The sequence below is a fragment of the Malania oleifera genome, chromosome 3 (assembly GCF_029873635.1).
Source record: "Malania oleifera isolate guangnan ecotype guangnan chromosome 3, ASM2987363v1, whole genome shotgun sequence".
In the NCBI taxonomy this organism is placed as follows: Eukaryota; Viridiplantae; Streptophyta; class Magnoliopsida; order Santalales; family Ximeniaceae; genus Malania; species Malania oleifera.
Genome location: NC_080419.1, coordinates 116,200,627 through 116,219,532, shown reverse-complemented (window position 1 = coordinate 116,219,532; position 18,906 = coordinate 116,200,627). Strand labels below are relative to the sequence as shown.

Here is an 18,906-nt window from a genome sequence, read left to right as displayed (position 1 = left end):
AATTACATGAACCCTAAAATTTTGATTCTATTCACTTTGAAGCACCACGTTATGCTATGTCTCATCCTTATAATACGTTTCTATTTGAATTTTATATTATATATATAATTAAACATCTAGAAGCAAGCAAAACACTTTTCTCATTAACAGTTCTCATTTGTTCTCCAAACCCTACTTTGGATCGATATCATTTAACTAAGACTCAAAAAAAAAAAAAAAATATCAAAGACGAGAATCTTTGACATTAGAAGACGTTCTAATTTGACTCTAAGCTCTCCTTCATAACCATCCAAACTATATCTTAATTTCATAATTTCCCACCAAATCGACATTCTGCGGCATTTTGTGAGACTCATGTTCTTGCCACTAAGTACCTTGTGGGCTCTTTTCACTTGCACATTTGGGGTATATATATATATAATCCCCAAACCTATTGTTATTTAGAGAGAAGAGGGTCACCCTTTAGCTTTAGTTGCATTTATATATGTTTATAAAATTAGGGTTGTTGGTTTTTACTGTTGAATTGTGACTAATTAATTTACCCTAGCTAGTATAGCTTGTTCATTGCATGTGTGAGGACCACAATTGATAAAATTTATATAAATCAAAATAAATAAAATATGAAAGATAAAACAAAAAAACGAAAGATAGGTCCACTGCTTCCGAGCAAGTGAAATATTTGAAAGATAAAATTAGACAATTATGTTAGTTACAACTGTCTTTTGTTTTTCTTATAAAGTCACGCATGATTATTAGACCAATTAAAATTTTTTTTTCTTTTAAATTTTATTTTGGCTCTAATGCATCATCTAAAACACTGAAGCATGTTCATCTGAAATTATTAAAGATGATATGGAAAAAGAAAATTTAGTATTTTAATGTTCAAATGGAAAGATATGCATGCATGGTTTGCTTGATTTAAAGCATCTTTAAAAGATTATTGGTAATCTTGAAAAGGATATTTTTTTTAATATTTCTTGTTTGGATTGATTGGGAATCTCCATCATATCAGCAACAATCTTCTTCTATTTCTTTGCTCCCTTCTTCATTGTAGACATTTTATTCCCTCTTATAGAGATAAGTATCCAATGAGTATTTTTGTTTTAAAAATTAAAATTTTATTAAATAATTCATTTTTTTTCTGGTAAGAGATCAAATTTATTGGCAAATGAATACAAGAGTAATAAAAAATGCATAATAATTAGGTAAGATATATGAGCAAAAAAATAATGCAGCAAATTATAGTGATCGACCAATATGCATTTTTGCCGAAGCAATGCCCCATAAGCAGCCAATGTGCAAATTTAAGCAATAAGATCATAGGTAAACTGACAACGGTGGAGAAAGGAACCCTAGAGTGTGTGGAAATCTTAAAAGAGCAACAAATGTTGGCATAAGGTGGATTACGTACGAAGAAGCATAAAACAAAATTATGATGAAATGATGAAAACAGATAGTCAAATATCTCATTCAATGAACTTGTGGCAAGCACAAACTTGTATAACATCAAGATGATGCAAGGAGAGAATGTGAGGTAGAAGTCGACTACCTTGAGGGATATGAACAAGCTAGGATTGATGTTCCAATTGTGCTTGAATGTATGTTCTTCCAAACATTGCAATTGATAATAACATATATATTCTTTGGAGGCTCGCCAACTATTGATATACTTTTAGTGATAATTTCTTGTAGCGAGTACGAAGTTAATTGCTGCTGTGGGACCTCAATTTTCTATGAAGAAGGATGTCTCACTTGGCAAGAAAATCAAATCGGACTCTTGACAATTCAACTATTTTTGTTGAGGCAATAGCTTAATGGCATTTTTTTCAATTAGTTCTCAACGGGTCTATCACCATAAGCGTTTGGGTAATTAAAAAATATGGGAAAGATATAGTAGTAAATTTTCCTAATTCATTCTTCAAGTTCAATGGGCTTCCACATGTGGGAGTGTGTTAGAGAAACATTAAAACTTATCAAGTTTAAGCTTCTGAGTGAATTAGTTTAGACATGTTATTACTAAATGAGTCATTCAATCCAAATCCTAGGGTCAATGGGCTAATGCAATCTCCACCATTATCGTTGATAACATTGATGCTCCCTATGCCATTTGCTCTTTTTGTTTTTTCTTTTTTCTATAAATGAGTGGAAGGCAATGCATATATGCTTTTAGAGCAGCTTAAAACTATAGCGCTTTTTAGCATGCCTAAGATTCCTGTGCAAATTTTGGTTCAAAAATAAAATTACTATAGATAGGATCATTTTAACAAATTTATCCAAAGAACCAATATGAGATTTTGAATGAGGAGGCGTTTGATGTTTGGTAGTAGCTCTAGAGTGCAAGAGCAATTGAGGATGGGAGAGTTCACTACAGTGTGAAAATCAAATTATATGATGCTATAAAGGTGGCTCGAAGTTGAGCAATTGAAGAAGAATCATGATGCACATGTAAAAAGAATGTCATAGCATCATAGGAATTTTGAATATGAAAGAGATCCTATAGCAGATTAGGAAAGTATGGATAAAACTTTGACTAAAAGTAAAGATTTAAAAGGCCACAAGCAAATAGGACTTTCATTTTTTGTTCACACCCTAATGATAAGAAAAAGGTGATATATGCCTTTTTAAAGGAGGAGAGGAACCATTGGAACATGTGTTTCTTTTCCTATGAACTCACTAAAGTTTGGCTTCATTATTCTAGATTCTTTTAGATTTCTTTGCCTCTTAACTTTTCGTATCTTGTTTTCATTTGAATCCTTCTACAAGGGATGGAATTTCGGTGTTAGAATGCACTTTAATATAGGTCATCTAGAAGAGAAGAAGCGTGATTACTTTTAATACGAAAAAGCATTGCATGTGAAATGATTAATATTTTCTCTTCATTCGGTAACAATAGCAGTGACTTTTGTTGTCATATTTCCTATGGTCAAATCTAGCTCAAGATAACTAATTGATATTTTCCTTTTTGTTGAGGGTGCTTGTAATCATGATACAACTGTAGGTAGGGTTTTAATTTTTCGTCCTAAAGGAGACATATCTCTTGGTGCATATCAGATTGAACTCTCAATAATGTAAGCATTTTCCCAAAGTATTATATTGATGAGGGGACTCTTTTTGGTTACTAATTAGAGGGGCAATCTCTTTGAAAATATACTTGGATTCTCAATATCTCTTAAACATTGTTTTGGCAAGCACCAATACAATTCCAACCATATTCCAAAGATCAACTATGCTTAGTGTGACTTGTTCCTATTTCTATTGTATTTAATTTTTACTAACATATATTTGGAAAATTTTAAATTTGTGAGAATCAAGTGGGAAAAAAAAAATTGATGAGAGAGAGAGAGAGAGAGAGAGAGAGAGAGAGAGAGAGAGAGAGAGAGAGAGAGAACAAAATCAGTTGAGAGGGAGGGAATTCGAGAGAGAAATTCAAGAGGGAATAGAGAAATAGGGAGAGTCGGTCGAATAAGAAAATAAAAAAAATTCAAATTGTTATTTACTTTTTACAAATATAACTCAATAATAATTTACCAATAGAATAGAAAAATATAAAATCACAGACCATGAATACTTAATTTTTAAATTTTAAAAAATCTTAGAATTGACAAAGAGCATCGTTTTAGAGCCCTCTCATGCCCCCGATACAAATTCTATACCAATGATTTTTGTTATTGAAGTTCCTACTTTTTTGTTGTAGTAATGACACAATTGCAAGTAGGGTCTTAGTTTTTCATCTTAAAGGACAGACACATCACTGGATGCATATCAGGTAAAGCTTTCAACAAGATTAACATTTTTACGAAACATATATCGATATGAGAATTTTGTTTAATTAATAAAAAGACAGTATCTCTCAAAATATACTTCGTTTCTCGGTATCTCTTGTTTATATTGTATTTATTTTTTTTTAATATATATTAGGAAAAAATTTAGATGAAAAAGAAAAAAGAACTTGCGGCCAATTAATAGTGAAAAAGGGTGATGATAAGTGGGAGCATGATAAGAAGATGAAGACAGTTCCACCGTAGCCCACCTCCCCTCCACTGGGGAAAAATTATACATGTAGAAGTGGCAGACAGGGGATGTCGATAGGGTCAGTGCGTACAGGATTATTGAAACGTAGAATGACGTCATTTCAATATTCATTCATCTATTTATTTTATTCCCAAAAACAATTAATGAATTAAATAAATAACCAAACGCGCCGCTTTTAAAGCCCAAATACGAAGCCCAGTTCTTAACCAGTTAACACTACTACAGACAGCAGAAGCGGCACACAGAGCAAAATACCCACACCCATCCCATTTGACGGCGACGTTGGTGACCGCCGGCAAAGATGATAGCCTGCATCGAGCGTTTCGTTCCCGAAAACGACGCCGAATCGAGAGACGCCAGCGAGGACGATGGTGTCGACGCAAGAATTTGCAAGGGTCTCGAGCTTCAGGGCAGAATCGATTTCGGGTCAGCTGCTAATTTGGCCGGCAAGGATTTCGGCGGCATGCGCGCCGCCAAAGCGTTAGCGCTGGCCAGGCCGGCCGGAGCTGATGACGTGGCCCGAGTCGTCAGGGCGGCGTCACGGTCGGCGAATCTGACGGTGGCCGCGAGGGGCAACGGCCACTCGATCAACGGCCAGGCGATGGCAGAGCGAGGCCTCGTCATCGACATGAGGGCGATGGAGAATCAGATAGCGGTGGCGGCGGAGCCCGGTGCGACGCCGCCATACGCCGATGTCGGCGGAGGGGCATTGTGGGAAGACGTCCTGAAACGCTGCGTTTCGAAGTTCGGCGTCGCCCCCCGATCGTGGACGGACTATCTCGGGTTGACCGTTGGCGGGACGCTGTCGAATGCCGGCGTTAGCGGGCAGGCGTTCCGGTACGGCCCGCAGACTTCGAACGTGACGGAGTTGGAGGTGGTGACCGGGAAAGGCGACACCGTGGTTTGCTCCGAGACCCAAAACCCGGACCTCTTTTTCGGAGTTCTCGGCGGACTCGGTCAGTTTGGAATCATCACCAGAGCTCGGGTCTTGCTCCGGCCGGCGCCGGACATGGTGGGTATCTTATTACGTTGATTTGGTTTTGGATGGAGAATGAAAGAGTAAATTTAGAAGATATGAGAATTTTTTGAATAAGTGTTTTTGAAAAGTTATTTTGGAAAATGTATCAAAAAAATATTCTGAAAAATACAAATTTCTAAAGAACAAGTTTAAAATACTTTCAATATTTTGATATAAAATTTTCAAAGACAACAAGATATGGCATATAATTCATGTTTTCAAATTAATAGTAATTATTATTTTATTGATAAATTGTCACTTAAATAAATTTTTATTAATTAGTCTTGTTATTTTTATATTTTAGGGTAATTGTCAAAATAATTGACTAAATTTATTTTTTGGTTTGAAAATTACAAGGTGTATATAGTTCCTTGCTTTCTCAATAGTTTTTTTTTTTGGGTGATGCATGCATTGGCAATCATAAGGCAATCATAATTTTTTTGTTTATTATTATAAATTTTCTTTTCATGGTGTAGGTGAGATGGATTAGATTAGTATATGTTGAATTCGACGAGTTTACGAAGAATGCCGAGTTTCTGATTGTTCAACCGAATGTTGAATCATTTGATTACATCGAAGGGTTCGTGTTCGTGAACAATAATGATCCAATTAACGGGTGGCCATCTGTAACATTAAATTTGGAGCATGAGTTAGATCCGACCCTTATTCCTCAAACTGCTAATCCAGTATTGTATTGTTTAGAGGTGGCCTTACACTACAAAAATCATGACAATCCTACAACTATCAATATGGTAAATTCGCTTAATTCTTTTTAATTTTAAAATTACATAATGTAAAAACATCTTGTTTGTATAAGTACTTTAACAACTTAATTTTTTAAAAGAATAATATTTTATTAAAAATTATTACTTTTTTCAATACGATTCAAAAAAAAATATTATGTAGCCTACATATTTATTTTCAAAATTTTTGAAAATGACGATAAAAAAAAGCATTAAAAAGTTGCCAACCTGTGGGCTGTTAAAATGGGCCGAGGAGTGGCCATGGCCATCTGACACTTGTCATCTCGGCAATACCAGATTTTGACCTATGTGGCTGCTCCATGGGGCCTACTTTTTGATGTTGACCACGAATCAGAACTTAGGGCTCCGGACCCACATTTAACAGGCAGAAAAATTCGAAACAGTCTAATCCAATAACACGTGGAAGAAATATAGAGAGGGAGGACGGCCAGTTCCCTTCCCCCACAGTGACGCAAGGAAATCCGTATTTTAAATATTTTTCTTATACTGTATAATAACTATAAATATCCACCGTTGGATATTCTGACGCATCGACGGACCAATACGGCCAGGCGATGTTATTAGAACTACGATATTGCCCTTGGATTATTTATTATTTATTTATTTTCCGTTATGGCAGTCAGGGCTAAGAGCGTAATATGGCGCCAGCCCTTGTCGCATGCGGATCGTTGAGATTTTTGTGACGTTTTTTGGTCCCCACAATTTCTCAAATGACCGAAAAGCGGGATCGTAGTTAAGTGAAAAGACGGGAACACCCCTTAACAATTCGTTTTTTCGCAGGCAGTGGATCCTCTGCTCGGACGGCTAGGATTTAGGGAGGCGATGAAGTTCCAGGTGGACGTGAGCTACACGGAATTCTTACTCCGAGTGAAGCGTGCGGAGCAGGAGGCAAAAGCAAACGGCATCTGGGAGGCGCCTCACCCGTGGCTGAATCTCCTCGTGTCCAGACGCCACATCGCCGATTTTGATCGTGCGGTGTTCAAGACTCTCCTAAAGGACGGGATCGGTGGGCCCATGCTGGTCTACCCACTCCTGCGCAACAAGTAAGCACTCCCCCCTCTAACTCAACTTTTAGGCCAGTAAACTCCCGCCACGTATACCGTACAGCCCAAAAATGTCTTGTCCTTTGATGGACCCGGTTTACTTTTGACTCGATTGGGCCCACATCATATATACTAAAATTTATTTAACCAAAACACATTCTCCCTTGGCTCAATCTTTTAAAAATATCAATTTTATCCCTATAATTACTACTAATTATTCCAAAATAACCTTTAATATTCACACCTTTTCTAAAATACTCTTACAATTATGTAAAATTTATTCCTACCACTAAAAGTATAAAAAAATTACTGAAAAATTAAAAATCAAACCAAAATTAGACCAAAATTACAAGTGATTTGATTTTTCAGTATTCAATTTCGGTTTTGATTTCAGTTTTAGAAAGCATAAATTTTTTGTTTCAATTTCAATTTTGATTTTCAGAATATATTCGAATTGAAAAACCAAAAAATTAATTTAAATTTAAATTTTTTATAGAAATTAATATGATTACTTAATTATGATTGGGTTTGTAGGAGCCACAAAGCTACTAAGCTAGTAGGAATTAGGAATAAAAGGAAAGGCTTAACAAGACCAACACGTGTTCAGCTATTTAAACTATTTAATAAGTTTGATTTTGTTAAAATTATGAAACATTATAAAAAATCAAAATGTCCAATAGATTCTCAACAATCCTTGTGAAAAATAATTGTTAAATATTTAGAAAATCGGTTAAAAATCGAAAAACCCGTAATCAAACTGTTGAATGTTCGGTCCTCCATGAGATAATAAATTCGGTTCGGTTTTAATTTCGGTTCGGGCATTCTAAAAACCTCAAGGTTCGATTCGGTTTTCGATTTAGCCCATAACTGAACCGATTACACCCCTACCTACAACTACTCATAATTATTCCAAAATATCATTATAATTATTTGCAATTATCCTATAATGTCCTTATACTTTTTATTTTTTAAAAAGGTGTGTAACATGTACATAGTGTGTGTCTATGACTAGTATTTTATAAAATTAATAGCTTTTTAATACTTTAGATAAATATTAGTGATTTAAAAATTAACAAACAACAAATTAAATCTTAAATCTCATTAAATAGGGTCAACTTAAATAATATTAAAGTTTTTAATTTAAATCATTAATTAGTAGTTTAAAATCATTCAAAACCAAGCATTTGATTGGTGTAAAATTTGATGTGGTCAGACGAATAAATCCAATAATTTGTAATATAATTTAAGGTATATTTGAATTGACTCCATTCCAATTTATATACTATAGAGAGTCAACAAGTTTAAATTCAAAACTTAATTTGAACTATTAAACATATGTATGAAATATATATTACATCACTTATACAACATGAAAACAAAAAAAAATTATAAAAATTTAATTTGGTTCATAAAGGAAACTTGAAATCAACTCATTGATAAAGTACTCGAGCAATCTTAATTTTACTTGAACTCTAAAAAAATTAAATTGACTTTAAGCACTAGTCCTTAAAATTACAGTCATTAATCACATTAAAAGTCTATATGGGGGTGTTTAGGGGTAGTAAAACAGGTCATGACCCAATGGGTGATCTGTTATCGATTCGTTTAAAACAAGTTTGGATGTAAGAATGAGTAATTCATTTTAAACGGATCAATACAAACTCAATTTAACTAATAAATAGATTTGTCAAATTTAAGTCGACTACCTGCCGAGTCATTCATTTAGTTTTCTATAAACAAATTTTAAATTTTCTATATATGTATAAAGTATGATATTTGATGCATATATGATGTATCATATATTTTTTAAAACAAATAGAGATAAAATACAAGTTATATAACTACTTTTTTTGAAACATATAGGAAGAAAAATGATAAATAGATTGTGACTACTATTTTTGAAATTTCAAATCATTTTTTTAAATATTCAAGGAGAAAAATAAATTAAATAATAAATAGGTGTTATTAACTCATAAGTGTTAAGATATTAATCAGAAAAGAATAGACGAGTGTTTTTTTTTTTTTTTAAAGGAAGATTTAACTCATATTTGGTGAAATTTTAAACAAAAAATTAAAGTAATCTATTATATATTTTTTATCGAGTACCTGTTTATAAAATATTTATTAATGGGGTTAGTTTGGGTTTGTGATTTACTTACCCATTTATAAACGGGTAAATCCAAGCACAACCTATTTAAGTTCCACCCGTTTATGACCCAATTCAAATTCGACTCATTGACTCGTTTGCCTACCTTAGTTGTGTTTAAGGATCTATTTATTATTGTTACTATTTTCTATTTTAAGTGTCTATTTCATTTTCTTCATAATAAATAAACATATTGTAAAAATACATTTGTTTATGTTATCAGTTTTTTATTTATATTATCGATTTTTAACTGTTTGTCAAAAAAAAATTATGATTTTCGGTTGTTTTGGTAACCTGATACCAAAAATTTCCATTATTTTAGATTAAATTATTGATTTTGTATAGTTTTAAATTAAAATCAAAATTAAAATGATCATATAAAATTAAATATAATTAAAATGTATATACATTTTTAAAAATGATAATAAAAAGTCAATTACAAAATACTTTTACAATTTTGTAACCATCATGTCTTATAAAATTTTTATTGTAAATTAAATTTTGAAAATAAAAGAACTAAGGAAAATAATTATAATAAATTCTATTTTTATTAGAGTAATTTATTTACTGTGTATCATTTGTAATTTTATCATTTTAATCATATTTTTATAATATTATTTAATTAAAAATTAGAATAAATATTTTTAAATTAAAATTTAATTTGTACTAATTTTATAGATGTTAATTAAATAAAATACTGTATTTTAGTTTTTATTTTTTATTTTTTATTTTAGTTTTTATTTGTCTAATTTTTCATGATGATACCAAACTGGTCCATTTTGAGTTTAAGATTCAGCCAATAATTACTATTCAGGTGGGGCCCATGGGACATCATTAATACACCATCAAAGTTGTCCCACCAGCCCCTGCAGATGCAGGCAGAAGGCGGTTGGACCGTCCTTCCCTGCACCCGACTGTACCCGAGTTAGGTCATCCACATATTAATGTACGGGTATAAAACTTTCTTGGCTGCCGCACAGTCTTTCTGTATATGGGCTGCAGTGACGTCGTTTTGGGCGGTTGGTGCGTATAAGCAGACGTAGGAAGCGTACTTTGGACAAAGATACGGTGGGCCAACCCGAATTGGGTTGGGGAAACGACTTTGGGCCCACTGGGCAAGTAGCTAGCTGTCAGGTGGGCCCATTTTTCTCAAAATGGGCCGTGGGGTATATCGGTAAATTCCTGAGGATGTCGAGTTTGCCCGTATTTGTGCTGGATGGGCAGTTTGGTCTTTATAGGAAGGGGGATTTTGGGGGTTCTCAGCCTTGCCATTTCAGTGACAGTAGTATTTATTCGTTCCCAAAGGTTGCTATAATGATACCATTATTTGTCCGGAGGCCTGAAATTTTTTTTATGACCAAAATAACCCCTCCATTTTTTTTTAGTAAATACAAGGGGAGGGGGTAAAAGGGTGAAAAAAGTAACTGAAATTTACCTCTTAGTGAAAGTAGAAGCATATATTTCAATATTGCTCTTAATAATTGCAAAGTAGATCTTGAAAAGTTAAATCTTTAAGTTCATTTGGTTTGGGTGTTTGAATTTTTGTTTTGTTGTAAAAAAATCTATGAGATTTATGAAAAGATGTCAACCTTTTTAACTGTTTTAATTTTTTATTATTTTTTAAGATTTGATAAAGAAAAATATAAATATCTTATTAAGATTTCAAATGATTCGCTCACATTTGATATTTAGAAAAGTTATTAGATTTGGATTTATTGGTTTGATACATATATATATATATATATATATATATATATATATATATATCTCGGTGTATAAAATTAATTCCCACATATACGTGGTTCGATTAAGAGACAAACTACTTTGGATCTGCAATACAAATCCAAATTCAAATCAAAGGTTTCTCCAAACATATAAATATTGAATCTAATTTACACAAATTTAAATCTAAGATTCAAAATTAATACTTACAACTACAACTAAGGAGCGAGCGTATAAGAATATGGATTTTAGAATTTGAATTTGGATCAAGTATATTTAGAAGAAATTAGATACAATTATGTACTACATTTTACCAAAATTTGAGACATTCAAATCATAGATCCCAATTACATGCTCTCAAATACAGAGTAACATTTTTTAACTTTAGGTCTTCCCTATAATGACAAAATTTCTACTAATTTTTTTTTTGGAGGCTTGAAAAAGAGACCTCTAAGATTCAAAATTTTAACTAACCCCTTGCTTGATAGTAGGCTACATATCCTATTAAAATTTCAAAACTAAAAGGAAATTTCATATAAATTAAGGAAATGTCTCCACTAAAATACTCATTTCCCTATTTTCAAAGATAATAAACGTGAAAAATTAGGAATTTTTTTACTAACAACATTATTTGAAACAACTATTAATAATGTTGAATGTAAATACCAGTGTTTTTTAATTTCTTGTATTATTAAAATATAAAAAATATATATTTATTTTTTATTTATATATTATTTTTCTCCATTGAGAAAAATGTTTAGGTCTGCTACTCGCGTCGGACGATAAACTAAGAGAAAGGGGTAGAAGTTCTTACAATCAAATCTACAAACAAGCCTTAAAATTTTTTAATTCGTATTTTTTTTTTATCAAAAATATTCAAGAGAAGTTAATATTTTTTTACGCTTTGTCCTTTTTTTTTTTCAAAAAAAAATGCTGTCAATGTTTTTAATTATGTATAATAATTTTTGTGAAAATAGGTGGGATGATCGGACGTCGGTGGTGTTGCCGGAGGGAGAAATATTTTACATAGTGGCATTACTCCGGTTCACTCTTCCATACCCAAAAGGCCCCTCCGCTGAGGAGTTGGTGAGACGCAACAACCAAATTATTCAATGCTGCAAGGAGCAAGGGTTTGAGTTCAAGCTGTACCTCCCCCACTATCACTCCGAGGAAGAATGGAAGGGGCATTTCGGGAATAAATGGGAAAAGTTTGTAGAGAGGAAGCTAAAATTTGACCCCATGGCCATCCTTGCCCCTGGCCAGAAAATTTTCTCAAGATCCACCGTCTGCAAAACCCTAGGGTAATTCATCTCTATCACTTTTATAATTGTTAATTGATTAATGTAATGAATGGGTTTGTCGTGATTAATTATTCCACAAATAATATGAATTTAATTTTGAAGTATTTTGTAAATGAATTTATCACAAAATTGATGCATTAGGTGTACCTCTTACCCTTTCTTAATCTCTCACACTCAAACACATTAGTATCAGAGGCTACACAAATTCTAAATCAAAATAATTAAAATGTTTTAACCTGAGATTTACTAAGTGATAAGTGGCGAAATTGAGTTCAAATAATCTCAAAGTCTCAAGTGGTAAGGGCGATTTATAACTTTGGTGATCGCAAGGTCATGAGTTCGATTCCCTCTTAAGAGTTTATCTCAATTAATTATTAGGAGTGCGTTAATGGACGGACAACTTTCAACTTTTTTGATTTGATGCCGCAACATAGTGTTCAAAGTAATGCGATAGTGATCAGTGTCCTTGGATTATTAAAAAAAAAATCCTAAAATCTCACGTTCAGTTTTTCATTTATGGTTTGTTAGTTAAATTATTAGGGATGTATCAAGGGGTAGACGAAAATATTTTCATCCGTTCGATTTGATGGTGTTTGAACGGGTGTTAAGGGTTTGTATTTATAATTTTTTTTAAATATATATATTATATAGCTCTTAACCATATATTTGTATGATGTGTGACATTGATGCTGATATATATCTATCTTGGTTTGGTTGGTTAGTGGGTGTCCTTATCAAGGGATTCGTTTGGAGTTTAGGATTGTCCAATTGATGATGTCGTGTCCAATTAGGTAGATGCTTACAATTATTAATTAATAATTTCCCAGTCAATAATTAAAAATGGATCACCGTTTGACTTCAACTCCATGCACCAAACGGGTCAAACCTTTTTCAAATTAATTATATTTAAAGCAGCACTGTTACCTAACTAACCACACAGGCAGGGATTTGTGTACCACCAGATTCGCTTTCATGCAAAATTGCAAAAATTAAAATACGAAAAAACGCCTACTTTTTATTTAAAAATAAATATAATTATTATGGTTAAATGTGTATTAACCTCGGGGTGCGTTTGGCTGATGCAAAATCAAATCTAGCTTTTTCGGGTTTTCCCATCTCTGCTTTTTTCTTCAGTTTTTTTTTTTTTTTTTTTCTAATTTTAACATATTTTTTATGAAAATTATTTCAAGATAATTTAAATTAAACATTTTTTTCTCAAATTTATGGCTGGCGCATATAGCAATTATTAAAAAATATATACATAGTTGGATGAACCAACGACTTTTAATGCACGCCACGCTGAAGGTGACGTGGCAAATTTAAAAAGCACTGCAAATGTTAAAAAACGGCTAGAAATAGCTTTTCTTCTTTCTCTTTGTAGGCGCATCACTGTGAAGAAGACGACCGTCCCTGTTGTAGGCAAGCTGCCGGAACAACAACAACAACAACCTGTAGAAGAAGACGAGAACACGTCAGAAGAGTTAGAAGAAGGAAACAAACAAGTACAAGAAGAAGAGGAAGAAGATCAAGCCAAGAAACAGTAGCAGAAAACCCTGCCAAGAAGAAGAATTGCAAATCTATAGGGATCATCATAAGGAAACCGAATCGAAAGAAGTTGCAGTAAGAGATAGGAGGACAGCGGCTGCAGGCGGCGGGCGAGAAGGCGAAGAAGCGGAGGACGAAGAAAGGGATGAGGAGTAGCGGTGGGGATGAAAGCGGGGTGTTCGAGCAATTGGCCGAAGAGGCGGTGAGACTGACTAGATACGCTGGTCGGATGACGCTGTCATCTAGGGAGATGCAGGGGGCGACCTGTGTGCTATGCTCGGCAGGCTCCAAGCCCAAATGCCCAATGAAGTGGGCCAGGCCTCTTATTCGAAGTTTTGGGTCTTTAAAATGGGCCTTGAGTCCATTGGGCCGATTTATTCCTCCTGGGCTTAATTACATTTTAGCCTAGTTTTCTAAACCTATTGGCAGAAGTTTTGATAGTGTGCCACGGGCTTTGAAAAAATTCTTGGGCTAAAAGTCATGCATGATACCAATTTCTCGCGAATCCTTAGTTGACTCAAATCTAAGACAAGAATAACAAAGGGGAAAGAAAAATTAATTAATACAAGTTTATTACCTTATTTTGATCCTTCTCTTTTAACCATGCACGAAATTGTATCAGGTAGTCTTTGTATCCCACTATTATGCTTTGTGTCTAAATGGAACCTTTACAAACGCTTCTTCCAACAAGTTTCCTTGGCCTTAGAGTTTCAACCAACACACAATAATGTTTGGAGTAGAAAGAAAGACTCAAAGAGAGAGAAGTTTTTAGAACTGAATAAACTTCTATTACTGTATCTTAATTTTCCTTAAGTACTCCGAGCTAAAAAAATTATGCAATGAGTTAATAATTAAATGTGTTGGGCTAAAAATGTGTACCAAGCCATGAAGCATAATAGTTCAACACGTCAAGTTGAAAATCATGCACTAAACTTAGAAATTGATGAGTGAGGCTAAAAAACATGCACATGCACATAAATTGTGCTTAATGATTGAAGAGGTGTTGGGTTAAAAATTGCGCATCGAACTTAGTGACTAAATGTATCACGCTAAAAATCTTGAGTGCATCAAGGTAAAAACTACTACTAGATGTGCTAACCTAAAAATCATGACCGCTTAGTTGAATGCATTAAGCTAAAATTCTCGCACCAGACTTAGTTGAGTGCTTTTGAATGAGAATCCTGTACCAAGCTTAGTTGAATGTTTAGAATTGAAATTTGTGCTTTAAGCTTAGTTGCATGTGTTGAGTTTGTTGGTGTGCATCCAGTCCCACATCGCCTCTATGGGCAATTCCAACTTGGTACAAGATCCTCTTAACTCTCTCTCCTTAATACCTAAGTTTTTAGGATGAGATCTCTAACTTGGTACCAGAGCTGGGCCTTGGGCTGCTTGGCTCCTCTATAGGTTGTACCCCTCCTCGTCTTAATTTCTCCCATGGACTAAAGGGGGCGTGTTGGTATGCATTCAGTCCCACATCGCCTCTATGGGCAATCCCAAGCCAGTATAAGACCCTCTTAACTCTCTCTTCTTAATACCTATATTTTGAGGATGAACTCTCTAATTGAGTTGAATCCTATATGGTGAGCTTAGTACAACAAGTCAAACTTAAAAATACCTATCTAGCTTAGTTGAATGCATCAAGCTAAAAATAACATATTGCATCATTTATGATGTTATGTTGAGTATGAGATAAGAAAACATTAGCCATATAAGGAGAAATTAGGTCTTAGAAACCTTGAATGCATCAAGTGAAAACTGTGATTGGATGTGCTAACCTAAAAAATCTTCACCCACTTGATTGAATGCACTAGCCTAAAATTCTTGTGCCAAACTTAGTTGAGTGCTTTGGAATGAAAATTCTTGTACCAAACTTAGTCAAGAAGCACTTAAACGAGCATAACCCGACATTTTCCATGGAATTGCAAAGGAGCAGTGCATGAAGATTGATCTTTTTTTTTTTTTTCAATTGTATTATTATATTTTCTTTTATTCATGTTGGGTCTGTAATAATTCAAAGGTCTATAATAATTAATGCATGACATGCATGTAAGAACTAAAACTCAAGACCGTAGTTTGACCTTAAGAATTCGGTCGATCAAAACTAGATTTTTGGGTTACTTCTCAAATATCTTAGACTGACCTTAGGATCCACAAAGCTGCATGAAAAAGTTCCCTATTGCATTACAAGTAAACATCATATGAATAGGGTTAATATATAAAGGGATTAGGACTAATATGCATAAAAAATGCATGTCCGATCGATCGAACTTGAATGCTTGAAAAGCATTCGATCGACCGAACTGGGAAGTGGTCAACAGTTTGACCATGGCTCGATTGACTGAACTACCCTGAGGTCAACACTTTGACCCTTCGGTCGTCCGACCCAAAATGTGTTGCAACGCTATGGTAGACCGAAGTTCCTTAAGTGATGTCCCAACTACCTGGTCGACCGAACTTCATAGTTCAAAGTGTCTCGGTCGACCGAACCACACTAAATTGGAAAATCACTTTCAAATCTTCTGAGACGATCGACCAACAACTCAGTTCATTTTCTCCACGGTCGACTGAACTTGGTCACTTGGTCAACTGAACCTCATGTTCGGTCGACTGGTGCTTTTGGGTTGGACATTATTTTTACCGCGGTTAAGTTTTTAAATAGGGTTAGTTTTTTCTAATGTGTTTTAAAACAATCCTAATAATACCCTTTATATCCCCAACGCCTATAATTCTTCCCATTTCTATATATAGCTTTTTATTTGCAAAATTAGGGTGTGATTAAGGTTTTAGATTAGTAAAAAATTATCTCTATTTTCAAAATCCTACCTCACCCAAATACTCTCAAATCTGGATTCCCTTTATACATCTTAGGACTGTGAGAGTTTATTGATTGTGCTAGTGCTTATTAAAGGTTACTTATACTCCCATTACTCTTGCTTTGATTGATTGATTTATTTTAGGGAGTTTAGCAAAGGTTGTCCCACAGATTTGAACATAATAAATCTTGTGTTGGGATAAACTCATGAGTTTCAGGATTCTTGCCTTGTCGTTGCAATATTCCTAGAGCTATATTTTTGTTGTGCAAATATTTTTTTTTACAAGTTATAATATTTTCAAACTACTCTTATGCTTATTTCATTGAAGGAAAATATTTTGAGTTAGTTTGAATATTTGATTAGTATCTTTGAAACCCTGATTTGTTATTAAGATTTGATATATCTAGTTTCAAAGAAATAGCTTGATTTGAACACTATTGTGCTTGATTGACTATAGACATAACTTTGAGTATTGATTGCACATATACACCACTGAGCTTATAGTTCTAATATGTTTGGTGTGGATTGAGTATTACCTATGCATATTGTAGTACATATCTGCTTAATGTGAGAAGCATATTTCAGTGTACACAAAATTTTATACACATTTGTTGTATTCTAGGCACAAGCCTGAAGAGGGAGACTAGTCATGTTGAATAGTCCCGGACTGGCTTAGACCTGATTAGGAAAGTTAGGTGCTCCACCTTGGTAAGGCGTGTTGTATTAGTTGCCACTCCACCTGTTAAGTGAGCATTAGTGGAATCCTCGGCCTTGCGAGCTAGAGGCGGGGACATAGGCAGTATTGGCCGAACCTTGATAACATATCGTGTGTGCTTTTTATTTTTTCATAATTTATTTATTGCACGTGTATGTTATATTGTGAATGTCGCATGATTTAATTTTGACACATTTTATTTATCTGCGCATTTAGAACTGTATAGATAGACCCTAGGTTACAAATATACTATTGTTAGATTAGTTAAACCTAAAAATAAATTTTAAAATTTCAATTCACCATCTCTTAGGAATACACCAATTCTAACAAGTTGATATTGAGAAAATATTTTTGAGATATTTCTATTACTTTTGGTACAAGTCCTTGAAACCCTAAACTGTGATTGTGATTTTTATCTTTACATAGTTTCAAAGATTAGCTTGTTGATACACTCTTGTGCTTGAATTGAGATAATCATTACTTTGAGTGTTGATTGTACATATACACCATTGAACTTATTGTTCTTATATTACTGGTGTGCTTTGATTATTACCGGTGCAAATCTATTTGATTGAGAAGCATAATATTTGTACACAAATTGTATTGTGATTCTGTTGTATTCCAAGCATGGCCTAATGGGGGCGGTAATCTAGTCCGGAAGGATTGGTTGTAAAGGTTGAGGTTAGCCCTGTGCTAATTGGCTTGATTGTATTTAGGTGCCGCTCCACCCGTTAAGTGAGCCTTAGTGGAATCCTTGTGCTGGTGAGCCAAGGCGAGGACCTAGGCAGTATTGGCCGAACCCTGATAACATATTTTGTGTCGACTCTTTGTTTAATTTCCGCACTTTCAATTCCGCACATGCATGCTAGTACTTCAATTGCTATGAATGTTTTAATTGCTTTAAATATTTGCATACATATTTTCTTGGGGGAATTGAGTCTATTTTAGAAAGACCCTAGGTTGTGTAATACTGTTGTTAGATTAGTTGAACCTAGTGAAGGAATTTTTAAATCTCTAATTCACCCCCCCTCTTGGGATTGCACCAAAGTCAACAATTATATTATTAAATTAATAATAATATTAATTAATTAATTAATTATTGTTTATTTATTTATTTATTTATTATTATTATTATTATTATTATTATTATTAGGGATCACTACATAGCGTGCCAACAAACTCGGCTCGACCAAGCCCTGTACACACAAAACTCAGCTCATACGAGCTGACGACGCAACACCTAAAAAAAAACCAGGGGGGAGGGGGCGGAAGAGATAGGACAACTTTCGAACTTTCAAAACCAGCTCCAAAGATTTGAAACTAAAAGGGGGGCAACTGATATACCCAAATATATTAACTACCATAGGTCAAGAGGAAACTAGAGCACAACATTAATGAGGACAGTTACAGCCCAAGTCAATCGCTCGGTCGGAGCAATTGACACCTACGCTATGATAACCAGAGCGATCCATGTTGATGCTATAATGATTAGAGTGATTCACGTCCGGGGCCATAATGGCGAATCTCCAACGGGTCAAACCTCGCCACTATAAAAGGGGGTAATGTTAAGAGACAAAGGTAGACCTGGCAAAGCGGATCGGGTCAGTTTATCCGTGACGGATAAGGCGGATTATCGGGTGAAAATCATAATCCACATTCGACTCATTTAAGTGGCGGATTAGGCGGTTTCAGGTCGGATAATTCATGGCGGATGGGCGGATAATCCGCCATTCTCAAATATAATTTTATTAATAATTTATTTTTGTCATAATAATTTAAATTGTATATGATAACTTGCAATTAGTTT

The 18,906-nt window shown here is 34.1% G+C and overlaps 1 protein-coding gene across 2 annotated transcripts; it reads left to right on the top strand.

Annotated features, from left to right (window-relative positions):
- The first annotated feature begins 4,220 nt into the window (after positions 1-4,220).
- On the top strand, positions 4,221-14,152 carry LOC131152319 (cytokinin dehydrogenase 7). 2 transcript variants are annotated; one of them, XM_058104145.1, is made up of 5 exons: positions 4,221-5,044; positions 5,527-5,802; positions 6,595-6,857; positions 11,703-12,026; positions 13,408-14,152. In XM_058104145.1, exons 1-5 carry the CDS (start codon positions 4,334-4,336, stop codon positions 13,568-13,570), a joined length of 1,737 nt encoding a protein of 578 aa, XP_057960128.1. In that variant the 5' UTR covers positions 4,221-4,333; the 3' UTR covers positions 13,571-14,152. The 2 variants fall into 2 exon arrangements, with proteins under 2 accessions (XP_057960128.1, XP_057960129.1); XM_058104146.1 differs by lacking the exon at positions 5,527-5,802.
- The last annotated feature ends 4,754 nt before the right edge of the window (positions 14,153-18,906 follow it).

Bases quoted from the DNA above. Each gene is read 5' to 3' on its own strand.
- LOC131152319 (XM_058104145.1), top strand. From the start codon at position 4,334: ATGATAGCCTGCATCGAGCGTTTCGTTCCCGAAAACGACGCCGAATCG. The intron at 6,858-11,702 runs GTAAGCACTCCC...TTGTGAAAATAG, and splicing joins TACCCACTCCTGCGCAACAA to GTGGGATGATCGGACGTCGG. The intron at 12,027-13,407 runs GTAATTCATCTC...TTCTCTTTGTAG, and splicing joins ACCGTCTGCAAAACCCTAGG to GCGCATCACTGTGAAGAAGA.